Below are 24,132 nucleotides of genomic sequence, written 5' to 3'. Positions count from 1 at the left end.
CCATATCATTTGATCCTTTTGTAGTAAACCGGTCATCTAGTGAGTAAAATGTTTCTCTGAGTTCTGTGAGCCATTCTAGCAAATTAATCAAACCCAAGGTGGGGTTGTTGGAACCTCTCAACTATGGCTGGTGGGTTAGAAGCCCAGGTGACAGCCTGGACCTGCGATGGGCATCTGAAGCAGGGTGGGGAGTAGGCTGTCCTGCGGGGCTGAGCCCTCAACCTGTGGGATCTGACCCTGTCTCTAAGTAGATGGTGTCCAATTGAGTTAACTGCTTGATGGTGTGAGAAAGAAGCACACACGTTGGAGCCTGTGTCAGGGTCGGTGTGTTATTTATAGAAGTCCACTTCCATGAGTGCCTGAGAGCCGCAGAGCCTTCCTTACAGCCTAAGCCATGCCCCATCTGTCTGGACTTGGCGGTCTCAGCTTTTCTGCAAGAAGCGCTGCACACAGGCCTGAACAGACTCTCTCTCTGGGGGAGTGTCGGGCAAGGTTTTTCTTGTCCTCTTTTTATCTCCTTATTTACCTTCATTTTTGCAGGTTCCTAGGAAAGGAGAGAGGCTGCAGATACCTTTACAAGTAGACAGTTTCCTCTGGCCAAGAATGTGGGTATATACAAGGGAGGCGTGAACTCAACAAGTGTGATCTTGAGCAAGTGATTCCATCCTTTTGTGCCTCCGCTTCCTCATGTGTAAAATGGGAATGTTTCGTCTGACCCCAGAGGGTGTTTTGGGGTTTTTTTTGCGGTACGCGGGCCTCCCACCACCGTGGCCTCTCCCGCCGCGGAGCTCAGGCTCCGGACGCGCAGGCTCAGCGGCCATGGCTCACGGGCCCAGCCGCTCCGCGGCATGTGGGATCTCCCGGACCGGGGCACGAACCCGTGTCCCCTGCATCGGCAGGCGGACTTCCAACCACTGCGCCACCAGGGAAGCCCCCAGAGGATGTTTTTGTGGAGACTCTGAAATCAGACACACAGACGCCGACACCTAGTAAGTGAGGAATCAGAGTCCCGTTGCCCTTCCCGGGTTCGAGGGGAGGTTCCACGCAAGATGGACCATCTGGTTGGTGTCTGTCGGCCTGGAAATGGGGATCAGGCCTCAACCCCAGATGGACACTAGGCGCACCACCCTCCTAGCAGCAACAGGGAAGCGCCCACCCGGCCCAGGGCCCAGGCATCTTCCTTCTGGCCCGACTCTCATCAAAGCCGCTGGAGGTCTGCCTGGTGAGTTTCTCCCCAGATCACAGCTGCCATGGGTCATCAGTTACGGTACTGGCTGTGGAGCCCGCGGTGGTGGTGGGGTGTGTGTGTGTGTGATGCAACACACACAATAGCTTGGGTTGGTGCTTGGACCAGGTTGGGCAGTGGGAGGGGCTGGAAGAGATGACGGGCAGAGGGCAGCCCAGGGTTGGCCCCAGCAAACAAGGATGTGCGGGGGGTCAGGTGTTCACCAACAGAGAAGCCAACTTTGACTCCTAAGCTTTCCCAGCTGGGACACACCTTTACCTCCCCGTGCCTGGGGTTTCAGCTGTGCGCTCCTGTTAACCAGAAGCCTGAAAGATCTGCTCCTTGGGCCCGTATAAATAATTCAGAGACGCGCTCAGGCAGTGCAGGGTTGCAGAGGGACACTTCAACCGTAGGTCATTGGAAGTCCTCAAATCTGTTTCAGAAACACTGGTTTGGTTCATTGTCTTCTGGTTGAAGAAACAGACTAATTGAAGTCTGAGGGGTACAAGTAGGTTTTCCAGCAGCCTGCACTGTGAGCCCCTGGAGGGTGGTTAGAACTAACTCCAGTTCACAAGGGCAGCAAGAAGAACGGATCCCCGCTGGTTACCACGTTGTCCTTCCTTTGTCAGGAGGTAGGGTTGAGCAGCTATGGACATGGATTTGGAAAAGAAACACTTCTCGGGAGAAAAGCAAACTCTAAGCCGGGGACTCCAGACAGCCAAGAGAGTTTCCTAGTTCAGTGGTTTTCAAGAGACTCTTCCGCCCCAAAGAGCACGCCTGCACGCATTCTCAAGGGTGTGTCAGGTGTGTCGGGCTTTGGTGTGGAAAAAAAATCTGCTCAGGGTCATGTGAGCAGTGCCACGAGCTGGCCGTTTGGGAGAGGTGGTGAGCAGCTAGTCTGTTCCCCCGTGGCTTCCTCAATGATTATGTAAAACGAACGGTCTCTAGCAGAACCTGTCCTGCGGGCCCGGCCCTGTCACATCACATCCAGGTGATGGGTCAGAGACAGACCCATTGGTTGTGTCCCCAGGCTGTGGTTTGCCCCAGTTCCCTCCTGCTCACCTGGGATCACGTAAGTGAGCATTATACTAGCAGCGTGGGAGAAAACGGAGAGCTCACGAAATCCAGCTACTTTATTTCAAAGTTTAGTCCTGTTTGATTGAGACAGAGTTCCCTTGAGTTTGAATCTTTCATTTATTTATTCGTCATTCATTCATTCATGAAAAAAAAATTACTGAGCAGTACTTTTTCTCAGAAACTGCTCTTTCTGTAACAGAGAAGAGCCAAATCTGACTCCATGTTGGCTCTGTTTCTTTTACTTTAATCTTTGCTTTCTGCTGCTTTTGTTGCCTAAAAGGAGACTGTCTATACACAATGGCCTGCCTCGGGGAACCCTGCCCCTCTGCCTGAAGGTTAAACCAAAGTGCCTTTGTTCAGGGAAGCATCCAGACCCTGTCCACCTGCGAATGGCTGCAAGAAAGAAGAAATGAACACATCCCCTCCCCGAGGCTGGCCATTCCAGGGGATATTTGCAAATCTTAGGGCCTTTTTACTTTACCTCCTCATCTCCTCCCCCTCTCTGTGCTATAAAAGAAACTGGCATCCAAACCCCGAAAAGATGGTTATTTTGAGACACTGGTCTGCCATCTTCTCTGTCTGCCCAGCACCTCGTCTCCAGTTTATTAGCCTGTCGTGCACCCAGCAGAGCAAACTTGGACTCGGTAACATTTCCACTGTGCCAGACTGACCCTCTCAGAAGAAGCAAATCACTGAGCTAGTCTTCAGTGAATTGACATCTACTGGTCACAACTGATGTTTGCTTTTATAGTTTAAAAAGTTTGGAGGTTAAACAGCCTTAAAATGACTTTTCCTGTCCTGCAGGTGTACTAGCACCAGATGGTGAAAGTCAGTCCTCTGGGCGTTTGCTTCAAGTTGGCATGGAGGTGATGGGGAGGGGAAGATTGCACAGACTCAGAGGGGCCAGGCTGGGTGGTTCCTTGAAGAGATCATGGCTGAGGAACAGGGGTGGGTGTGGGTGTGTGATTGCTATTAGCTCTGAACTGCTCAGTTTCATTTACCTACAGGCCACTGAAAAGAAATTTTACGGAGTTTTAGAGATAGAAGTCTGGAGCCTGGGGGAAAGATTGGAGGGAGATACATACGTTGGCCCGTCCTCTACCCTGCTGTTCTTCAGGCTGAGAAGAATGTTCAGACTTTAAATTGAAAAGAATTTCCTTAAAGAAACATCTTTGCTGCGCCCTAAATCAATAAAATGCTACTGCTTACTTCTCTTTGTTAAATTTTCTGACCTCTGCTTAGGTCATCTTCCTGGCCTTTCTGAAATTATAAGCAGCTAATGATCAAGGATGTCAGTCCTAAGAGAGTCGGGAGATCCCATATTTAATCTCCTGTCCTGAGTTTCAGATCTTTTTTCCCTTCCTTTAAGGAGTGAAATATAAAAGCTTCTTCCCTTCTGTCTCTTTTTTTTAGCTTTTTTTTTTTTTTTTTTTTTTTTTTTTTTTTTTTTTTTTTGCGGTACGCGGACCTCTCACTGTTGTGGCCTCTCCCGTTGCGGAGCACAGGCTCTGGATGCGCAGGCCCAGCGGCCACGGCTCACGGGCCCAGCCGCTCCGTGGCATGCGGGATCTTCCCGGACCAGGGCACGAACCTGTGTCCCCTGCATCGGCAGGCGGACTCTCAACCACTGCACCACCAGGGAAGCCCAGCTTTTTTTTTTTTAATTGAAGTATAGTTGATTAACAATGTTGTGTAGTTTCAGGTGTACAGCAGTGATTCAGTTATATATATATTTTTCCAGATTCTTTTCCCATATACAAAATGTTGAGTATAGCTTCCTGCTATAAAGTAAGTCCCTGTCGGTTATCTATTTTATACATAGTAGTGTGTATATGTTAGTCCCAAACTTCTAATTTTTCTCTCCACCCCCCTTTCCCCTTTGGTAACCATAACTTTGTTTTCTATGTCTGTGGGTCTGTTTCTGTTTGGTAAATAAGTTCATTTGTATCATTTTTTTTAGATTCCAAATATAAGCAATATCATATGCTATTTGTCTTTTTCTGGCTCTGTCATTCTGGAGACTGCTAGGTAACTGCTGGGTTTCTTATTTCTTAGTTAATTTCTTTTAATAGTCAAAGAAAGTGGTTGCCAAGGAACTGCTCTATGACAACTTAACGTGCCAGTGCCCTTTCATACAAAATGGAAAATTAACGGGATTCATTATTTAATTTCCTGTGTCAGGTTGATGAATACAATTTGTGTGTGTGTGTGTGTGTGTATGTGTGTTATTCTCTGTACCTTTCTAGCATCTGATGTACAGTGAAGATCATTTCTGCTGTACTGTGCTGTGACTCTGAACTTACAATTTTTTTTTTTTTTTTTTTTTTTTTTTTTTTTTTTTTTTTTTCTGTACGCGGGCCTCTCACTGTTGTGGCCTCTCCTGTTGCGGAGCACAGGCTCCGGACGCGCAGGCTTAGCGGCCATGGCTCACGGGCCCAGCCGCTCCGCGGCATATGGGATCCTCCCAGACCGGGGCACGAACCTGTATCCCCTGCATCGGCAGGCGGACTCTCAACCACTGCGCCACCAGGGAGGCCCTACAATTTTTTTTTTTAATAGATCTTTATTGGAGTGTAATTGCTTCACAATACTGTGTTAATTTCTGTGGCAGAACAAAGCGAATCAGCTATACACATACACCAATGCTTTTTTACATGTGTAGAGTCAGTACTTAGTTAGGCTTTTTTTTTTTAAGGAACTGGGTTTATGGCAAGCTCAAGCAATAAGGATTAATTAAAAAGATACACAAGACAATCAGGAAGACATAGATCTTCTATTCGTCCACTAAGGCTGCCATAACAAGATGCCACAAGCTGGGTGTCTTCAACAACAGAAATGTATTTTCTCACAGCTCTGGAGGCTGGAGCCTTTCTTCCTGGCTTGTGGCCAATCACTTGCTGTGTCCTCACAATGGCCTTTGCTCTGTGTGCACTCTTGGTGTCTCTTCCTTTTCCTTATAAAGACACCAGTCCTATTGGATTAATGGCCCCACCCTTAAGACCTCATTTTAACTTAATCACCTCTTTACAGGCACTATTTCCAAATCCAGTAACATTCTGCAATTAAGACTTTATGAATTTTCTCTTATAATTTTTTAAAATTTATTTATTTTATTTATTTATTTTTGACGACGTTGGGTCTTCGTTGCTGCACGTGGGCTTTCTCTAGTTGTGGCGATCAGGGGCTACTCTTCGTTGCAGTGCGCTGGCTTCTCACTGCAGTGGCTTCTCTTGTTGTGAAGCACGGGCTCTAGGGGCACGGGCTTCAGTAGTTGTGGTGAGCAGGCTCAGTAGTTGTGGCACATGGGCTTAGTTGCTCCGCTGCATGATCAGGGCTTGAACCCGTGTCCCCTGCATTGACAGGCAGATTCTTAACCACTGAGCCACCAGGGAAGCCCAAGACTTCAACATATGAATTTTGAGGGACATAATTCAGCCCATAGAAGACACCGCAGTAACCCAGGAATAGGAAGTGCTTTACAAGGGGTCTCACAAAGGCTGTAACTAGAACCTAGCTGGTTTTAGTGATTTCAGGTCTTATCTTACAGTCAGGATGGACCAGGTTATGTTCTGGTAATAAACATCCCTCCAAACCTCAGTGGCCTACAGCAACAAAGGTATATTTCTTACTTACACTTCTTGTCTTCTATTGGCCAACAGAGCCCTCTATCTATTCTATTCTATTCTATTCTATTCCATTCCATTCTATTCCATTCCATTCCATTCCATTCTATTCTTCAGGATCTGGGCTTATAGAGCAGCCATTGTATTGAGCACTGCCGGTCTCTGTGCCAGAGGGGAGGAGAGGAGATTCATGGAAAGCCCCACCTCGGCAAACAAATGCCCAATCCCGTAAAGGACATATCGCTTCTGCTCAAAACTCATTTAAACACAACATTTGGCCAGGCAGAGTCACATGGTAGAGGCTGGACATGCAGTCCTATCAGATGCCTTGAAGGAAAAGAAATACTGGGTGAACAGTGCTAATAACTATCATATTCTTACTCCAGAGCCCCTCCATAGATGCAACTTGGCCACTTGCTCAGACTCTGCTGCATTTTTGTAGATCTTTGCATTTCTCTTCCCTCTCCAAGTAGCTTCCACATAATCTCCTCCATCATCTGTCCCCTACTCCTTAGTTTTTATTATTCACAGTTTTTTGGTGCTCATAACCCATCCCTCCTTATGGCCTCTCATAATCTCTTAATCTGCCTCATTAGACTTCTCTATTCAGCCACACCTGGTCCATTATCTCTATACTTCTCCGAAGACATGGTTGCTACAGCTCATAACTGAACAGAGGGTTTCACCTCAAGCTACTTCATGGTCCCTGGTCTATGAACACATTTCTCAAGGGTCTGTCAACTCCTGTTCTTGAATGAGAGGTCTCTGGTTGAAAGTACTGTAGCCACACAAGGCTCCTCCTCCTCAGATGCTTTGTCATAGATGTTACCCTTACAAGGAGCATGGTGGGGACTTCGGTTATCAAGTCTAGGGGGATTGGTAGCCAAAAGTATGCAATCAGTTATCATTAAGCTATCAGCTTTCAGTGTCAAAGAAATCCAGGAGATTTAATATTGTGAAGAGCTTTTTCACTCCAGTTCTTAAGGCTAGTTAAAAGTCAGTACGTTTAATGAACCTACATGGTTATAAGTTTTCTTTATTTATGTGAAGTGGTATAATGTTAACCCAGAGTGTACTGTAAAAAGTTAAGAATGTTATATTGTAGAGTGCCAGTGAACATAATGCAAAGAGGTATGGCCAATAATAAAATTATAAAAGAATTCTAAAAAGTATTCAAATAATCAAAATGAATTCAGGAAAAGAACAAAATCAGAGGAGAAAAAGAGAAAACAGGTAATAAAATGGTAGATCTAAATCCAAGCATGACAATAATTATACTAAATCTTAGTAGACTAAACACTCCAATTAAATGTCAGAGATTATCAGAATTGATTATAAAGCAAGACCCAAGTACATCCTATTTGCAGAAAACACAACTATAAAGATGCAGATAAGCTGAAAATAAATGGATGCAAAACTATACCAGACATATGGTAGACCAGGCATTAGAATGCTGGTGTGGTTATATTAATGTCAATTAAAATAAACACAAAGGTAGAAAACTTTACAAAGATAAAGAGGGATGTTTCATAATGACAAAAAAGTGTCAATTCATCAAGAACACCTAACAGTTATGCATGTGTATGCACGCAGTAGTAGGGCCATGAAGTAAAAATGGACAAATTTAAAGGAAGGAAATGACAATTCCACAATCACAGCAAGAGTTTTAATACTTTTCATTTAGAAAATGATAGAACAAATAGGCAAAATGGCATCAACACACTGAGGAACTGAGCACTATCAACCACCTTCTTCTAACTGGTATTCATAGAGCGCTGCGCCCAGCAGCTACAACCCATCCTTTTTTTTTTTTTTTTTTTTTTTTACTGTACACGGGCCTCTCACTGTTGTGGCCTCTCCCGTTGTGGAGCACAGGCTCCGGACGCACAGGCTCAGCGGCCATGGCTCACGGGCCCAGCCGCTCCGCGGCATGTGGGATCCTCACGGACCGGGGCACAAACCCATGTCGCCTGCATTGGCAGGCGGACTCTCAACCACTGCGCCACCAGGGAAGCCCTTGTTATGTAATTTTTGTGGTGTATTATTTAACTAGACACAAAGTTAAGAATCTGTGTGTAAGCTGTTTCTCATTTCTAATTCATGTTTACTTTTTTTTCATTTTCTTTTTGTCTAGGTCTTATATAACATATTAATCGCCTTCACAAAGATGCATAAATTTGAAGACATAGAACCTGTGGACATTTTGGCTGGATGTGCCCGATTCATTATCGTGGGGTGCGGGGGAGTATTTTTCGGCGTCATTTTTGGATTCATTTCTGCGTTTATCACACGTTTCACTCAGAACATCTCAGCGATTGAACCCCTCATCGTCTTCATGTTCAGCTACTTGTCCTACTTAGTGGCTGAGACGCTCTATCTCTCTGGCATCCTGGCGTGAGTACAAACCAAGGACCAACTCTCACCCAATAAAAGAGAGTTTAGCACCGCATCTTGTGGACCAGGCTTTGAGAAAGGCCTGACTCCTAATGCTAAATCTTCAAAAGCGTTTCAGGATTCAGGTTTTTTGAACTTTTGTAAAATCCAATTCAGGTCCTTTGCCAAACAAATGTTCTCTCCAGCATTTGCTTTTGCCCTGTTCTGGTGATTTTCCTGCATAGCAATTATAAGGTCAATTTATAACTCTCAGAAAAGCTGGTGCAGAGAAGAGCTGGGGGAGGTTCAAGGTTAAAGTCTCACTTCAGTCATTATTTTTTTCCTTGAAAAATGCATTATTTTAAGTTAAAGGGAAGCATGCCATGAGCTACTATCATTCCTGGGTTCTGCCTTCTGCTATTTCCCTCAAATCACATCACAGCTCCAGGACTGGTCAGTGTGGAGTGAAACTAGGTAGATGGGATAAGACTAGAAATTCAGATTTTTTTTCCTAATGAAAATATTTTTGAAATGTTTATCCTTGTGTAGATCTTGGAGTGAGGCTTCTCAACTTGGCTTATTCTATCTGATCGTGTTGCCTTCTTTATGACAAGAAGGTATCATCCTCATACCCAGCCACTTGGGCACAATGTTATTGTATAGAAATATTTATCTTAATTAAATACAGTAGTGTAAAGTCTAGGCACTCATCATTTTCCCACCTTAAAAGTGAACAAACTACTAAGACAAGGCAAAGTCCTTTCTTTCCCATCCAGACTTGCTAAGTGGCTCTAGAACAAAACATTTTAAAGGAAAAATTTCTCATTAAAATTTTGTCGGAAACATTACAACATGAGGGGGTCTCGCTGAAGTATTCTTTCTAGGTAACTGCACTGGGTTATTTTGGTTTAAGGCAGGTGAGGTAGAGAGTATGAGGTGGGGCTGACAAAGCTCATGATGGGGGTGGAGGGAGCAAAATAAAAACAGTCCTGCTTCTGGCTCGTGCGTGAATTGTGTGCCATTTTGTTGTGGGAAAACCATGTCATGCCCACCTTCCCTACCACACTCAACTTGTGCAGGCCCCTTAGGGAGGAAGAAGGAAAATCTCAGGAAAAACCTGCAGCCAGAAAGAGGACTGGAGAAGATGTTCTCTCTGGATAAAAACAGGATTTGTGTCTCTGTGCCATCACCAATAGGGAGGACTTTCCAATGAGGGGCAAGGTCTTGTGGCTTCTCCCTGAGACTCTTTTCTTTTTACAGAATCACAGCCTGTGCAGTGACAATGAAAAAGTATGTCGAAGAAAATGTGTCCCAGACATCCTACACGACCATCAAGTATTTCATGAAGATGCTGAGCAGCGTCAGTGAGACCCTGATCTTCATCTTCATGGGCGTGTCCACCATTGGGAAGAACCACGAGTGGAACTGGGCCTTCATCTGCTTCACCCTGGCCTTCTGCCAGATCTGGAGAGCCATCAGTAAGACACAGCAGGGCCCGGAGAGTCCCACCTGCTTCGTTTTTTATTTTTCTTATTCCTTCCTGCAAGGCTAAAGCATAAGCAATGAGGTGATGCCAACTGGTTTTACTGGTTAGGGGGGTTTGGGTACCTTGTAGTGACCAGGAATGTTCTCCGTTTGCTTCCTCAATCAGTTCAGAATAATTACTGGCCAATAAGGTTCTGCACTGAAGCAAGGCTGAAGCAGGAGCACTTTTTTTTAATTGAGAGAAAACTTTCACATCTACACATTTAAATATAACTCAGTACATTCATCCCTTGCTCTTCACTTCTTTGCCAGCTTATGAGTTCTTGCACCTTAAATCAGATATAGATTATAAACTGCGGGCTTTCTTTTATACTTTTGTTACAGGAAAAGTGAGATCTCACAAACTGTAGTCTTTGTAAGGCAAGTACTGTTAGAAAACAGTCTCCTAAGTATTACAGGTGGTTTTAATCAAGGGTTGAGTGTGATATATAGAAAACAAAGGAAGTGAATCTCTATTTTTGAAAAGTGCTTAGTAAAGGCAACTCTACAATGTAAGTGGTATCACCCCTATAAACTATGCCTAATTTAAAAACACGAGGTGTCTTGACTAATGGCTTTTAATTTAACTTGTATATTTATGTTTCTGGAGCTAGAAAGAACACTCCAGTACTGAACTACAAGATATGCTTTACCTTTTGATTAGAAGCGATTATATTTTTAAATGACTTTAACCAATATTTGAAGCATTTTTTTACATGACTTTGACCAGTATTTTCAAGCCAATTGCTCAAAGAGAAATTAGGAGAAATGGCTCAGAACTCATCTTGAACATATCCATTCTAAATTTAGAATGGTTTTTAGGATTTAGGCAAGAATAACAAGAATGTAGAAATATAAAAATTATTCATAGGGCTTCCCTGGTGGCACAGTGGTTGAGAGTCCGCCTGCTGATGCAGGGGACATGGGTTCGTGCCCCGGTCCGGGAAGATCCCACATGCCGCGGAGCGGCTAGGCCCGTGAGCCACGGCCACTGAGCCTGCGCGTCCGGAGCCTGTGCTCTGCAACGGGAGAGGCCACAACAGTGAGAAGCCTGCATACCGCAAAAAAAAAAAAATTATTCATAAAAATAACTCTGTATATATGTGCCTATTGGGTCTCCAGGGGAGAAAAGAATTAAGGATTCTGTGATATAAATTTCTAATCTCACAAGTCCTATCAGTATTACTAACTAGCTATTTGACCTTGGGCAGATAGTTAACTACGCAAAATCTTCTTCCCCAACCACAAAATGGTGGGTCTGGACAAATTTCGTAGGTCCCTTTCAGTTCTAATACTGTAGGGATCTACAGGAGGGTAGGGTGAATGTCAAGAGGCACCACCTCAGAGCTTCTGCCCAGCCAACAAGCATAGAAACCAGCTGGGAGATTAATGTTGGGGAGACCTCACGATGCTTCACCCTTGGTGACCAGCCACCCAGCTCCTTCATTTTCCATCTGAGGGAAATGATGTAACAGTTCCCAGGAGAATGACTTGGCCACGTCACAGCAAGGGACAGAGCCAGGTGTCGGAGTCCAGCTCTCCCACTCCTGCCTGACTCATTGTAGCTAAGAATAGTTCACACTCATGAAGGCTTATAACATGTTATTCATAGATATTAAATTATTAAACCTTACGTCCACCTTCTGGTGTAAAAGTACTCAGTACCTCCAGAAAGCAGGTGAGAAGACTACGTACATGAAAAGATTGACTTTTGCCCAAGGTCATAGGACTAGCCCGTGGAGGAGCCGGGACAAACAAAACAAAATGAGAAAAATTAAATTTTACTGTCTCCTGCACTGTCAGTGTCCCTACTATCAGAGGATGCTAGGAAAGAATAACAAGAATGTAGAAATATTAAAAATATTCATAAAAGTAACTCTGAATATATGTGCCTATTGGGTCTCCAGGGGAGAAAAGAATTAAGGGTACTCTGGTATAAATTTATAATGTCACATCAAGTCCTATCACTGTTACTAACTAGCTCTTTGACCTTGGACAGACAGTTAACTACTCAAAAGCTTCTTCCCCAACCACAAAACAGTGGGTGTGGACAAATTTGTTAGGTCCCTTTCAGTTCTAGTACTGTGGGGATCTACAGGGCAGTAGAGTTAATGTCAGTGATGCTTGCTGTGATGTCTGTGCGATTAGAAATCACATGAGGATACCGAGAGTTTTATTGTTCTCCAGGGAAACCTTTGCTTTGATGAGTCAGAGCATCAGTGAAGGGACCTTTCTCACTAGGAACCACTGCATGGGTGGCAGCTCAGACACATGGGGATGAAAAACCAATGTGGTAGAAAACACCTCTGTGTTTTCAGCAAGCTCTCCTGCCCTCCACCTTTCACTTACTGACAGTAAGAAGCCCCCCCTTGGACCCCTTGCCAACTTCCTTTCTTTTTTGCATTGAGCCTCAAGAAGATCCAAACCAACCACAAAAGATCTGCTCACCTGCACAGACCCCAGGCACTGCGAGGGCTAATCTCACCTTCAAAATCACACACCTCCTCTGCTGAACCAGTGAGAGTATGAGCTGATAAAAATGCTTCTACCCTCCAAGTGATACCCTTGCTTTTCTTAGTTTTGAAAGGCTGAGCCAAATTTATAAAATAGATTAGAAAGTATATACCATTTCTTATATCAAAAGTATCAAGATTTATTACTTTAAATACACACACACACGCGCGCGCGCGCGCGCGCGCGTGCGTGCGCACAGAGGCAGTCATGCTGGGGGGAAACTACCAGAGAACACTTCTGACTTGAAGCACTGCTGTCTCACAACTACCCAAGAAGTAAAACGTTTTGTAAGCTGTTCTGTTTGGGACAGACTGCCATGGGTGTGATGGAATTAGGTTGCCTTGTTTTGTGGGCACATGCACATGACTTGGGTTCACTAACGCTGCTGTGTCTCCTCATTCGTGACCCTCTGCTCTAATACATATTTCCCCCCTTCTAGGCGTGTTTGCTCTCTTCTATATCAGTAACCAGTTTCGGACTTTCCCCTTCTCCATCAAGGACCAGTGCATAATTTTCTACAGTGGTGTCCGAGGAGCTGGAAGTTTTTCACTTGCATTTTTGCTTCCTCTGTCTCTTTTTCCTAGGAAGAAAATGTTTGTCACTGCTACTCTAGTAGTTATATATTTTACTGTATTTATTCAGGTTGGTAGATTTCTTTCATATTTGAAATAAGTCGATTCTTCTCAGGATTGTGTATTAAATTAGTAAAATACCAGGAAAGGGACACTTTATCTGATTTTCAGACAAGTGCCCAATACCCAAACTAAATTCCCAAATATTTCTAGATCATGTTTTTGATCATCCTGTAACCTCGACATTTTGTGACCTTTTAATTGATAAAACGTATTAATCAAAATATCCCTTTGTACAGGTGAATGATAGATCACCTGATGTCTATTGCTGAAAATGAGATAAGAATTGGTACTAAATAGTTTTTATTATAGCTGATATTAGCTCTCAGCAAACTAATGGGAGGTTATTTTAAGGAATGAAACTAAATCCCTGCTTTAAATTATAGACATCAGGCCTATTTTTATTGCAGAGTGTAAAGGTATTAAGTAAGAACTAAAGTAAACACTGGAGCATTTATCCAGGAGAAACTAATACAAAACAAAGACATTAAAATTGGAAGTTCTAAATTTGCAATAGCTTTGCTCTCTATCCTGACAGTCTTCACTACAGCAAAATGCTTTATTTTGTGGTTTATGATCTAGGGAATCACAATTGGCCCTCTGGTCAGGTACCTGGATGTTAGAAAGACCAATAAAAAAGAATCCATCAACGAAGAGCTTCATACCCGTGTAAGTTATCTCTTGGTCATAATTAATACGTTGATAAGTTGTTCCCTCTTTGTCACCTATGGGAGTGATTTAGAACTTTGATGAGGTGTGTATATGTCACTAGACATGGCCTCTTTCCTCTCCAGCTCCACCAACAGTGATTATACTAGTTTCCTGGTGCTGCTGTAGGAAATTATTGTAGACTTAGTAGCTTACATCTTACAGTTATTATCTTACAGTTCTGGAAGTCAGAAGTTCACAATGGGTTTCACCGGGATAAAATCAAGATGTAGCAGGGCTGCATTTCTTTCTGGGGGTTCTAGGAAAGGGTCTGTTTTCTTGCCTCTTCCAGCTTCTAGAGGTTCTTGGCATTCCTCGGCTTGTGGAACTGTCCTGTCTTCAAAGCCAACAATGACCAGTCAGGGCTTTCTTATGCTGCATCACTCTGATACTGACTCTTCTGCCTTCCTCTTCCACATTAAAGATCTTTATGGTTATACTGGGCCCATATGGGTAATTTAGGGTATTCTCTCTATCATAAGGTCAGCTGAATAGCAAGCCTAAATTCATCTGCTATCCATTCCTCTTTGAATAAAAACTAGCATGTTTGCAGTCCCTGGGGATTAGGACCCTGGACATCTTTGGGGACCATACATTCTGCTTATTGCATCTGTCCTTTGCCCTTCAAAGACTCATGTCTGTTCCACATGCAAAATACATTAACCAATCCCAACATCTCAAAAGCCTCAATCCACTATAGAATGAACTCAGAGGCCAAAAATCTCACCTACATCTTGTGAGTTCAAAAGACCCAACTCTCAGCATCTCCATCTAAATCAAGGATGGGTGAGGCTCTGGGTATAATCCGTCCTGAGACACAGTTCCTCTTCACTCTGAACCTGTGAAACTCAAGAAACAAGTCATCTTCTCCCAAAACGCACTGGTAGGACAGTCATCAGATAACGGCTATAGATATTCCCTTTCCAAAAGGGGGAAATATGGAAGGAAAAAAGGAGTCATCCACCCCAAGCAACTTTCCAAGTCCGCCTGGGTTTCCAGTCCTGGTTTCCAGTCCTGGGAACAATCTGCTATGACTCTTTGCTCCACCTTCTGTGTTCTCCCCTCCACCCTCTGAGTCATAGTTCTTTTTTCATGAACAGTAGCAGGTGTTTGTGACTTATTAGTTTTGTTTTGTTTTGTTTTGTAATTTTTATTGGAGTATAGTTGATTTACAATGTTGTGTTAGTTCCAGGTGTACAGCAAAGTGAATCAGTTATATGTATACATATATCCACTCTTTTTTAGATTCTTTTCCCATATAGGCCATTACAGAGTACTGAGTAGAGTTCCCTGTGCTATACAGTAGGTCCTTATTAGTTATTTATTTTATGTATAGTAGTGTGTATATGTCAATCTCATTCTCCCAATTTATCCCTCCCCCACCTTGCCCCCTGGTAACCATAAGTATGTTTTCTACATCTGTAACTCTAGCGGCTTATTAGTTTGATCAGCCTGCTTCTTGCCTGTAAAATTTGGGGCCCAGTAGCTTTCTTTCATTTCATCTTCTCTCTCTCCCTTTTGAGTCCCAGCTAGCAGTGTTTCTGTCAGGGTTCAACAAGGGGAGCAGAACTAGTAGGAGATATATATTAAGAGCTTTGTTGTAAGGAATTGGCTCACCTACTATGGGTGCTGGGTAGGCAGGTCCAAAATCTGTAGGACAGGCCATCAGGAAGGGTGGACTGGAACTCTCAGGCAAAAGCAAGTGGAATTTTCTTCTGCTTTATTCTTCAGGCCTTTCAAATGATCCACTCAGACCCACCCAGATTATTTAGGATAATATCCCTTACTTAAAGGCAACTGATCAGTGACCTTTAATCCTATCTACCAAATACTTCCACAGCAACATCTAGACGGGCATTAATAATAACAGGGGAGTAGCCTAGCCAAGTTGACACCTCAGAAAACTATCACGATGAATAATGTTCAGAGTTGCCTGACTTGCTTCTAAAATCATTACTCTGAAAAAGAAAGAAAGAAAGAAAGGAAGGAAGGAAGGAAAGAAAGAAAGAAAGAAAGAAAGAAAGAAAGAGAAAGAAAGAAAGAGAAAGAAAGAAATCATTATTCTAATGGAACATGGGATTTTCTGCTCTTCCTGAACTTATAATAAAGAAGGGGTAACAGCTTCCACTTCAGCAGACATGGCCTAGTGGCAGTTTTGGTGAAAACTCTGATAAAAGTGAAAATGAAGTTGATCATGATTTCTGCCAGTTTGTTTTAAGTCCAACACAGTATTGAAGGGATGGCGTTTCATGTGGCTACAGGAAATAGAAATGAGAACTAATGTATGGAAAACATAGGGTGAGAGGCTTCAGCTCTGTTAATGAAGAGTGTTTGGACAGTTGCTTGTATGGCTCACCCAAAGGTGAAGTGGATGTGTGCAAGCAATAACCGGAAACACTTGGCATAGTTGCTTTACAAGAGATTCAGGCTTGGAGGGGATGATTGGCCCACATAATTTGGAGGTTTCTTTCATGCCTGAAAGTCCATAACTTTAATGCTGGAAAAACTGATGAAGTCTTTCTAAAGTCAGACCTGAATTTCATGGCCAAAGTCACCTAAGGAAATAAAGTAATTTTAATTCCAGGAAACGCAAATGAAAAATTTTCAAGGCCATTTGAAACTATTCAACAGATGGGGATAGGGAGTGAGCATTTTAAAATAAGTAGTGCTTTAACCCAATTGAAGACTTTTGTCTCTATCTTCATCCCCTCTGTTCATTATTTTAAGAAATTAGATATATACCTAAGACAATAGAACTTGGATATCTCACCCCTTTCTTATTTTTCTTTTTCTCAAAAAAAGGTATAATTATTGGTAGAGAGTACATAATTATTTCAGAATTAATTTAGTATTTTAATCTATTTTGCAAAAAAAAATTTAGAAGCCATGTTAAACTTCAATGATTACAAATTTAAATTATATGTAAAGTAATAAATTATGAAGAGACTGTTTTTTCCTAAATTCCTATAAACAATTTGGATAAAGCAAATGTAGTGTAATTGGCTTGGATGGTGAAATGTAAATACTGAGACAAAATGATCAGATAAAAACTGAGGCATGGGAATTCCCTGGTGGTTCAGTGGTTAGGACTCTGTGCTTTCACTGCTGAGGGCGCAGGTTCAATCCCTGGTCGGGGAACTAAGATCCTGCAAGCCGCATGGCACGGCCCAAAAAAAAAAAAGAAAAAACAAACAAAACAAAAACTGAGGCATATAGATAAATTTTGTTGTTATATGTTGCTACTATAATAGAATACCTGTTGAATTATATTTTCAGGAGCTGTATAAATTGGATACTGGCATATTCTTTTCTTTCTCAATGAAATTAAAAGAATAGTTAATTATTAGGCTTTATATTCATGTGATATCAGTAATGAGAAATTTCCTAGATCATTCTAGAAAAATAGTATTCAAAGCAAAGCAGGTACCTTGTTTTCATTGCAAGATATGTGCTTTATTAAAGAAATTATCTACAGAGACTTTGCATCACGAAACTAAGTGGTGTTACTGGGAAAGGCATTATAAGCGTCAGTTACATGAACAGAGTGATAGAAAAGAGGGTATGCTCCTGGAAAGTAAAGCCCCCTTTGTTTTCCAAGGTGTATTAACCTTCCTTGTGTGTCTTGTAGTGTTAATGTTTCATCAACAATCATTTTTCTGTGTTTGGTTTGGCAGCTGATGGATCACTTGAAGGCTGGAATTGAAGATGTGTGTGGGCAGTGGAGCCACTACCAAGTGAGAGACAAGTAAGGAGGCAGAGGTTTCACCACCGAGGAGGGATATATGTGACATGGGGAACCTCAGAAAGTTCCACTGGAAGCTGAACATAAAACTAGAAGGAATCCTGAGGAAGGTGGCCAGGAAGATAAAGGACCTGGGAGCCATGCCATACAGGAAGCAGGCAGAAGCCCTGGGAAATGGAGAGCTACCAGGTGGAGGAAGCAGTGAACTTGGGCTTGGTTGCTTTAGAGGAAACTAGTACAACTGACAGGTGGAAATTAGAGACACCAGATTTAAGTTTAAAACAAGGACAAGTTTCCCAGTGATACGAGAAGCACAACCAGGGAATGACAGGCTTCAAGAGGCTGCAAAGGAGGGTTGGTGAGTCATCAGGGATCCTGGGGAAGAGATTCCTCCATCGTGGGGGAGGTCCTTCCCACATAACGATTCTGTAAAGATTCCTGGGGGCCCTCTTCTCCACCACATCTCACATTTCAGAACTCATCCTCTTCTGGATTTAGTCTACAGCCATATTTCTTAATGACATGGCTCTGAGAAGAGTTTACTGATGATGAGGAAGACGAGATTTTTGAAGTTTCACACTGCTGTTTGGAGGATGAAGGCGTTAGCAGTAGTTCAATTAACCAAATGGTAGACATTTCCAACATATTGATGTTGGTGATGCCAAGAGAGACTAGATCTTAAAAATTCTGGCTCTTGCAGGGTGGTGGCACAGAAACTGAGAGCTTTTGAGTGGGATTTTTTTAAAGATTTTTTGATGTGGACCATTTTTTAAAGTCTTCGTTGAATTTGTTACCATATTGCTTCTGTTTTATGTTTTGGTTTTTTGGCTAAGATCATGTGAGATCTTAGCTCCCCAACCAGGGATCAAACCTGCACCCCCTGCATTGGAAGGCAAAGTCTTAACCACTGGACTGCCAGGGAAGTCTCCTGAGTAGGATTTTTTTTATGAGGTAGAAAGAAGCATCGTTTTAGCAGTCCTTACAGTGTTAAAATAGAATTTAAATTCTGTGACTATCCACTGATCTAGAATTTAGGCCATGGATTTATTTTTAAGTTCAAATGCCATAGTTATTCCAATGAAGCATTATTAAATATTCTTCCATTTAGCCGAATCTATACCTAACTTTCTAAACTATGTCAAGAGTAGTAAGACACCCTCACTGTGTTCTAGGTCTTCACAAGGTAGTACATGTGGTCCTGGGGGTGGGGTGGGGGAGAAGAGAAAGAGCCTGAACAAATAATTATGGTCAATATGGCACATGTTATAACAGAGGCAAATGCATAGAACTATAGTAATACAGAAATGAGAGTGAGTTTGGAAAATAAATCAGTTATCCAGACAAAGAAGAATGGAAAGCCTGTCAAGCAACAGCAGTAGTGGCAGTGTATTTCCATCTGCAAAGGCAAGGAAGAGCATGTCATGGTTTGGATATGGTCAGGGAGAGTGACAAGGTAAGAAAAAAGGAGGACATGACTGGAAAGACAAGGACACACTTTTTATGGTATAGAGCTAAGGAGCTCTCTAGAGCCATTAACACTATAAAGTTCTATTTGACCTTTAAAACTCATATCAAAAGGCTATTAAATAGGAGAGTAGCATGGCCATACTTGACTTTTGGAAGGCAAACTATAATAGCCATATGGAAGCTGGATTAGAAAGAGAGGAATTATCTGTCACATGATCTCCTTAACTCTCCTGTGTTATCACTATTCATCTCATTTTATTTTATTTATTTATTTTAAACTTATTTATTTATTTACTTTTGGCTGCATCAGGTCTTAGTTGCAGCACGCAGGATCTTTTGCTGCAGCACACGGACTTCTCTCTAGTTGTAGTGTGCAGGTTTTCTCTCTCTAGTTGTGGTGTGCGGGCTTCTCTCTAGTTGTAGCATGCGGATTTTCTCCCTCTAGTTGTGGTGTGTGGGTTCCAGAGCGCCTTGGCTCTGTAGTTTGCGGCACACAGGCTCAGTAGTTGTGGCCCGTGGGCTTAGTTGACCCGCGGCACATGGGAAGTTAGTTCCCTGACCAGGGATCAGACCCATGTCTCCTGCATTAGAAGGCGGATTCTTTACCACTGGACCACCAGGGAAGTCCCTAGTCTCATTTTAAAGATGAGCAAACGAACTCCAAGAGGTCGATTAACCTGTTGTACAGCACAACCTTGATGTGGGTTCAGGTCTTTTGTTTTCAGTGAGCTGCAGAGCTTTCCGACCAGTGAGGGTAAGGGACCAGCAGAAGGGGTACTGAAATACTTCTGGGGTAGACAGGCTGGCTATGGCATAAGGAGGGGAAGATGAGGAAAGAGAAAATGAGAGTGACCATCAGATCTTCAGACACGGAACCTAGGTAGGTAACAGTGTCGTGGTTAAGCTTACAGTCTGTAGAAGAATGTTTGGAGTTAAATAACAGATTCTGTTTAAGACGCTTCAGATACTCACTCAGCCCCCATTTGGAATTTAGTCTCAAGCTCAGGAGGAAATCGTGGCTGTGATAGAGGTTGTGAGTTGTCAGTGAGTATTTGGTAACCAAAGCCGTGGGTGTGGGTGAGATGACTACCAGCCGGTGAAGAGGGGAAGCTTCCTGGGGACGGGACTCTGAGAAGCTTCCATGCCTCTGGGGCAGGTAAGGAAGAGCAAGGGCAGAGGAGACTTGGAAGAAGTCGTGAGCAAGGCTGGAAGGGAAGCAGGATGTGCAGGGCTCAGAGTAAGTGACCCAGTGGCCCATCAGAAGAAACCAGTGGCTAATAGGGCAAGGACAATGGCAACCACTGGCCTTGACCAGCCCAAGGTCAAGGTGAACCCGAACCCAGTGTGAGGAGCATCAGAGAAGTCCTGATGGGTGGAGTGCCGATGGCAGTAGATTGAGGAATAAACAGCAACAATAGCTTCTCACGAAGAAAGGCAGAAAGCGAGAAGGCTGAGGGGTGACCCAGTTGGAGCCAGAGTGAGCCTGGTATGAACCAAACACAGATCACAGAGCCCAAGGAATCACAGACTGCTCAACCCAGAGGAGCCTCGGCTGATACAGAGTCCATCCACCTCACAGACCGGGAGACTAACCAACCACCAGATAAGCCAGCATCCCAGAATAAATCAGGCAGCAAATTACTCTTTGAATGGAAAATGATTGAAGGTGTGGAAAATTCCTCCTCCAAACAGATGGTGGACTCTGAAGGCACCGTATGCTCCATGTGGCTCCGTCTAATGGGTCAGCCAGAGCTTTGGCGCAATAGTGAGCGTCCATCAGCGTCTGGCCTATTCAGATGCTCCATCACTCAGACTGTCAGGGTATAAGTGGGTTCTCCCCACACCCCACCTAATTGGCAGGATTCAAAATGATCTGCAGTGTAATGGGCAAAACTACTGTAACTACCAGGCTGTTTAAACTTGTGGGCTCTGGTTGAACAGGCCAGCATCACTGTAAGTGCAGCTGCCACTGTTACGAGCTACTAGGACGGTACAGCAGACTCCCCGACCCCGTTTCTTCTCCCACAGCTAGAACTCAGCTGGCCTCTCCAGCTCCCCACTAATGTCCACTTTTTGCCCTGATTACAGCTTGTCCCTTCCTTTTGTTTGGTTGATTTTCAGTGTATTCAGGTCACTAGGCCATTCTTTCTTTATTTTAAAAAAATGTATAAATGCTATGATTATTTTTTTTTAAATGTGTTCAAAGTCACATGTGTTCCAGGCACTGTTGTGGTGTTTTTCAGAATAAAGTTAAGTGTAGTTTGTTTCTAGAAAAAGTATATACTTACATAACACATACAGAGATTGAAGATTTCCAAACAGTTGGTTTCCGTTTTTAGGTTTAAGAAGTTTGATCATAAGTATTTACGGAAAATCCTAATCCGAGAGAACCTGCCAAAATCGAGCATCGTTTCTTTGTACAAGAAGCTGGAAATGAAACAAGCTATTGAAATGGCAGAGACCGGGATACTAAGTTCTACAGCCTTTTCCATGCCCCATCAGTAAGTGACATCTGCCCTCGATCTAGACTTTCAATGTCAGAATTACAAGGGGCACTAACTCATTGTTCCATTTAAAGGTACCATTAGGAGTGAAGAGGCAGAGATATGACAAAGGAAAAATGGAAGAAATAAGATCTAAGTCTTGGCATCTTATAGCTTGGTCCATGCTTGATCTGTTTCACCTAGTTTCTGAAAATTACTTTCCAGCAAAAAGATGAGAGTTTTTTGACATCTTTCTTTGGGAGGGAGGAGCAAATGAATTTATAGAAGATTTTTAGCATATGTTACAAGTCTTCCTGTTTAGACATGTCTACCCTTTAACCTGTGCTCATTTGCTTCCGCTAATCTTGCCGTTGTCTTTCTCCCATAAGTCATCTCTCTTCCTGTCTTCTATGAGGAGAGACCAGGTCAGCATCCTAGGATGCTAACTTGGATTTGGGCAAGAGGTGTGGTGATTGGTGGGATATTTAAAGAGAAGGCCGTGTTTTGTAATTGTGTCTCAGGCAAAGATCTGTGTGCAGTTGGGAGAATGCCGCATCTGTGTGAGACCAGCTGTGAACAGGAGCAAGGAGGGAACTGGCTACCAGTGGAACAGAGGGTGGGGTAAGACTGGTACATACCCCATCATTACAAGATGATGCCCTTTGAAGCCTGGTGCTTCAGTTGGAGCATCTGGAAACCAATTGTCCCAAGAGCTGGTTAGACATTTTTTAAAGCTGCTTTAAGTCTCTGACATTTAACGAGAACTCCTTGAATGTCATAAGAATTAATTCACTCCCTCCCCAAAGATGCCCAATTTTCTCCCAAGAAATGGTTTACGAATTGGGGAAGTTAGTCACAACATATATTTAGCATAAAGAACTCCAGCCCCTCCATCCTGACTTCTTCAGAAGATAATGAGTTTCAATTATCTCCCCACATCCTCACCTTTGAAAAGCAAGTTGAGAGAAGAGCTAAGAATAGATAGCAATGAAATTGTCATTAACACCTGAGTGTTATTTCTCATCCCTTACTTGCTAATGAACCAGAAACACCATCACCTTTCTTTACATGGGGAAAATTTCCAGCCAGGGAAAAATCTAAAGGGGCATCCCTGAGGGCATCTTTGTCTAAACAGAAAGCTTTCTGCCTTATTTCTCAGTGAGACTGTGGCTTTAAGGAAATTTCTGGTCCTAAAATGGGAATGTGCTAACAAATATTTATTGGCAACACCGTTCTGAGCCATATGAGAGCCTGAGGCAGAAAAAATAATCGGGGATACTGATCTCGTCTTTATTTAAAATGTTCATATATCACTCATCATGGATACTTTTGCATTCTTCTATTTTCTACAATATTGCCTTCAAATCCTACTTCACTTGATTCCTGAACTTTGGGGCATCCCCTTAGCGAAAGGGAGTACTGGGGCACCTGTTATGTGCCACGGCCTGTGGAAGCAGACGGTCCCTGCCCTCAGGGAGCTCACCCCTGGAGCAGGGTCCCGGTGGTAATAAAATAGGGCACACAAACTTACGATCATAAAGCCCAGGGAGCTGTGAGAGGGTGAGAGGGAACCTCATCTGGTCCCCAGGCATTTGACCTGCTCACTGAAGGATGGATGAGAATTAACTCAACGCTCAGCAGGAGGGCTGGACCTGGACGGGTACAGGCAGTTTAGACCATGAGGAACTTCCTCGACCTTCTGCTCACTAGTGATGTAAGCGCTTGGTCTAGGAATGTAGGGGCACTTATCTCAAATGAGAATCAATCTCTCATGTGCTAAAATATATTTAGAATCTCTGTACATTACGTTGCACTGGTCATAAGCAGGTTTCCCAGTTCCCTCAAGGCAATTTTTAAGCCAGTTTCATTTAGAGGATGCCCTTGTGTTGAGTCAATTATTTTTCAGACATTGACTCAAGATTAGTAAGAGAGCCTTCTAGGTTGGAGACATTTTTTCCCCTATAGCCCAAACCGGTTAGTTAACCAAGGTGGGAGAGGAGATTTTTTAAACCGATATTTACTACGAGTTTAGTATTTAAATTGCATTCATTTGATCTCATCAGAAATCTGTAGGACGTCAAGCAAAAAGGAATTCCTCTTCTAAGATCAAAGCAGTAATTTCTTAAAAAACAAACCTTCATACAATAATAGGAAAAAGAAGTGTGTATTCAGCTCGCTTTTTGTGACTCCGTATGAGAGGATAACAACAAAACACACATATATTTTTTTTCTTTAGAAGTTTAAGCAATTGTTCTACAAGAGGTTTAGATTTCCAAACTCTGTGACCTTCAAGAGAACACTACCCCTAGAAGCTGTCTATGGCACACTGCAGACAATGCTGATTCTAGGGAATTCCTTTACTTTTACGTACGTTATTTTATTTGACCCTCAAAACAACCCTATGGAATAAATAGGCTATGTACTTGGATTATTATTCTAACTCTGAGGCACCTTGCTTTACCCATGAGTAGGAAATTCTTAGAAACATCAGTGGGTAGAGGCTCACGCTGATTAAAAACTATTTGGTTACTATTAAAGAGAAGAGATATTAAAATATTTATAATAAAGATGTTAAAAAAGAAGAAAATGAAAGATAAAAAATATTTATAGTAAATGCATAGGCATAACACACTACAGCTGTGTGACTTCAGGATATTGTCTTTAGACACTCCCAGATAGTTATAATGTCATTTATTAAAAAGCACAAATTAATTTATTGCAGTTGAAGAATTTTTCAGTTGATCACATATTGACAGGTATAAGT

General features: G+C 42.8%; 1 protein-coding gene across 1 annotated transcript in view; it reads left to right on the top strand.

Moving 5' to 3' along the window:
* SLC9A4 (solute carrier family 9 member A4) overlaps window positions 1–24,132 on the top strand; it is a 51,621-nt gene that overhangs the window by 14,883 nt on the left and 12,606 nt on the right. The window contains exons 3-8 of the mRNA XM_060117711.1: window positions 8,060–8,319; window positions 9,559–9,776; window positions 12,776–12,978; window positions 13,551–13,637; window positions 17,351–17,421; window positions 21,225–21,386. Of these exons, the coding sequence (XP_059973694.1) occupies window positions 8,060–8,319; window positions 9,559–9,776; window positions 12,776–12,978; window positions 13,551–13,637; window positions 17,351–17,421; window positions 21,225–21,386 (1,001 nt within the window). The remainder of the gene's footprint in view (window positions 1–8,059; window positions 8,320–9,558; window positions 9,777–12,775; window positions 12,979–13,550; window positions 13,638–17,350; window positions 17,422–21,224; window positions 21,387–24,132) is intronic.

Source organism: Mesoplodon densirostris, chromosome 14 (genome assembly GCF_025265405.1).
Source record: "Mesoplodon densirostris isolate mMesDen1 chromosome 14, mMesDen1 primary haplotype, whole genome shotgun sequence".
Classification (NCBI taxonomy): Eukaryota; Metazoa; Chordata; class Mammalia; order Artiodactyla; family Ziphiidae; genus Mesoplodon; species Mesoplodon densirostris.
The sequence above is the reverse complement of the archived record's forward strand: the minus strand, read 5'-3'. Positions and strand labels throughout refer to the sequence as shown.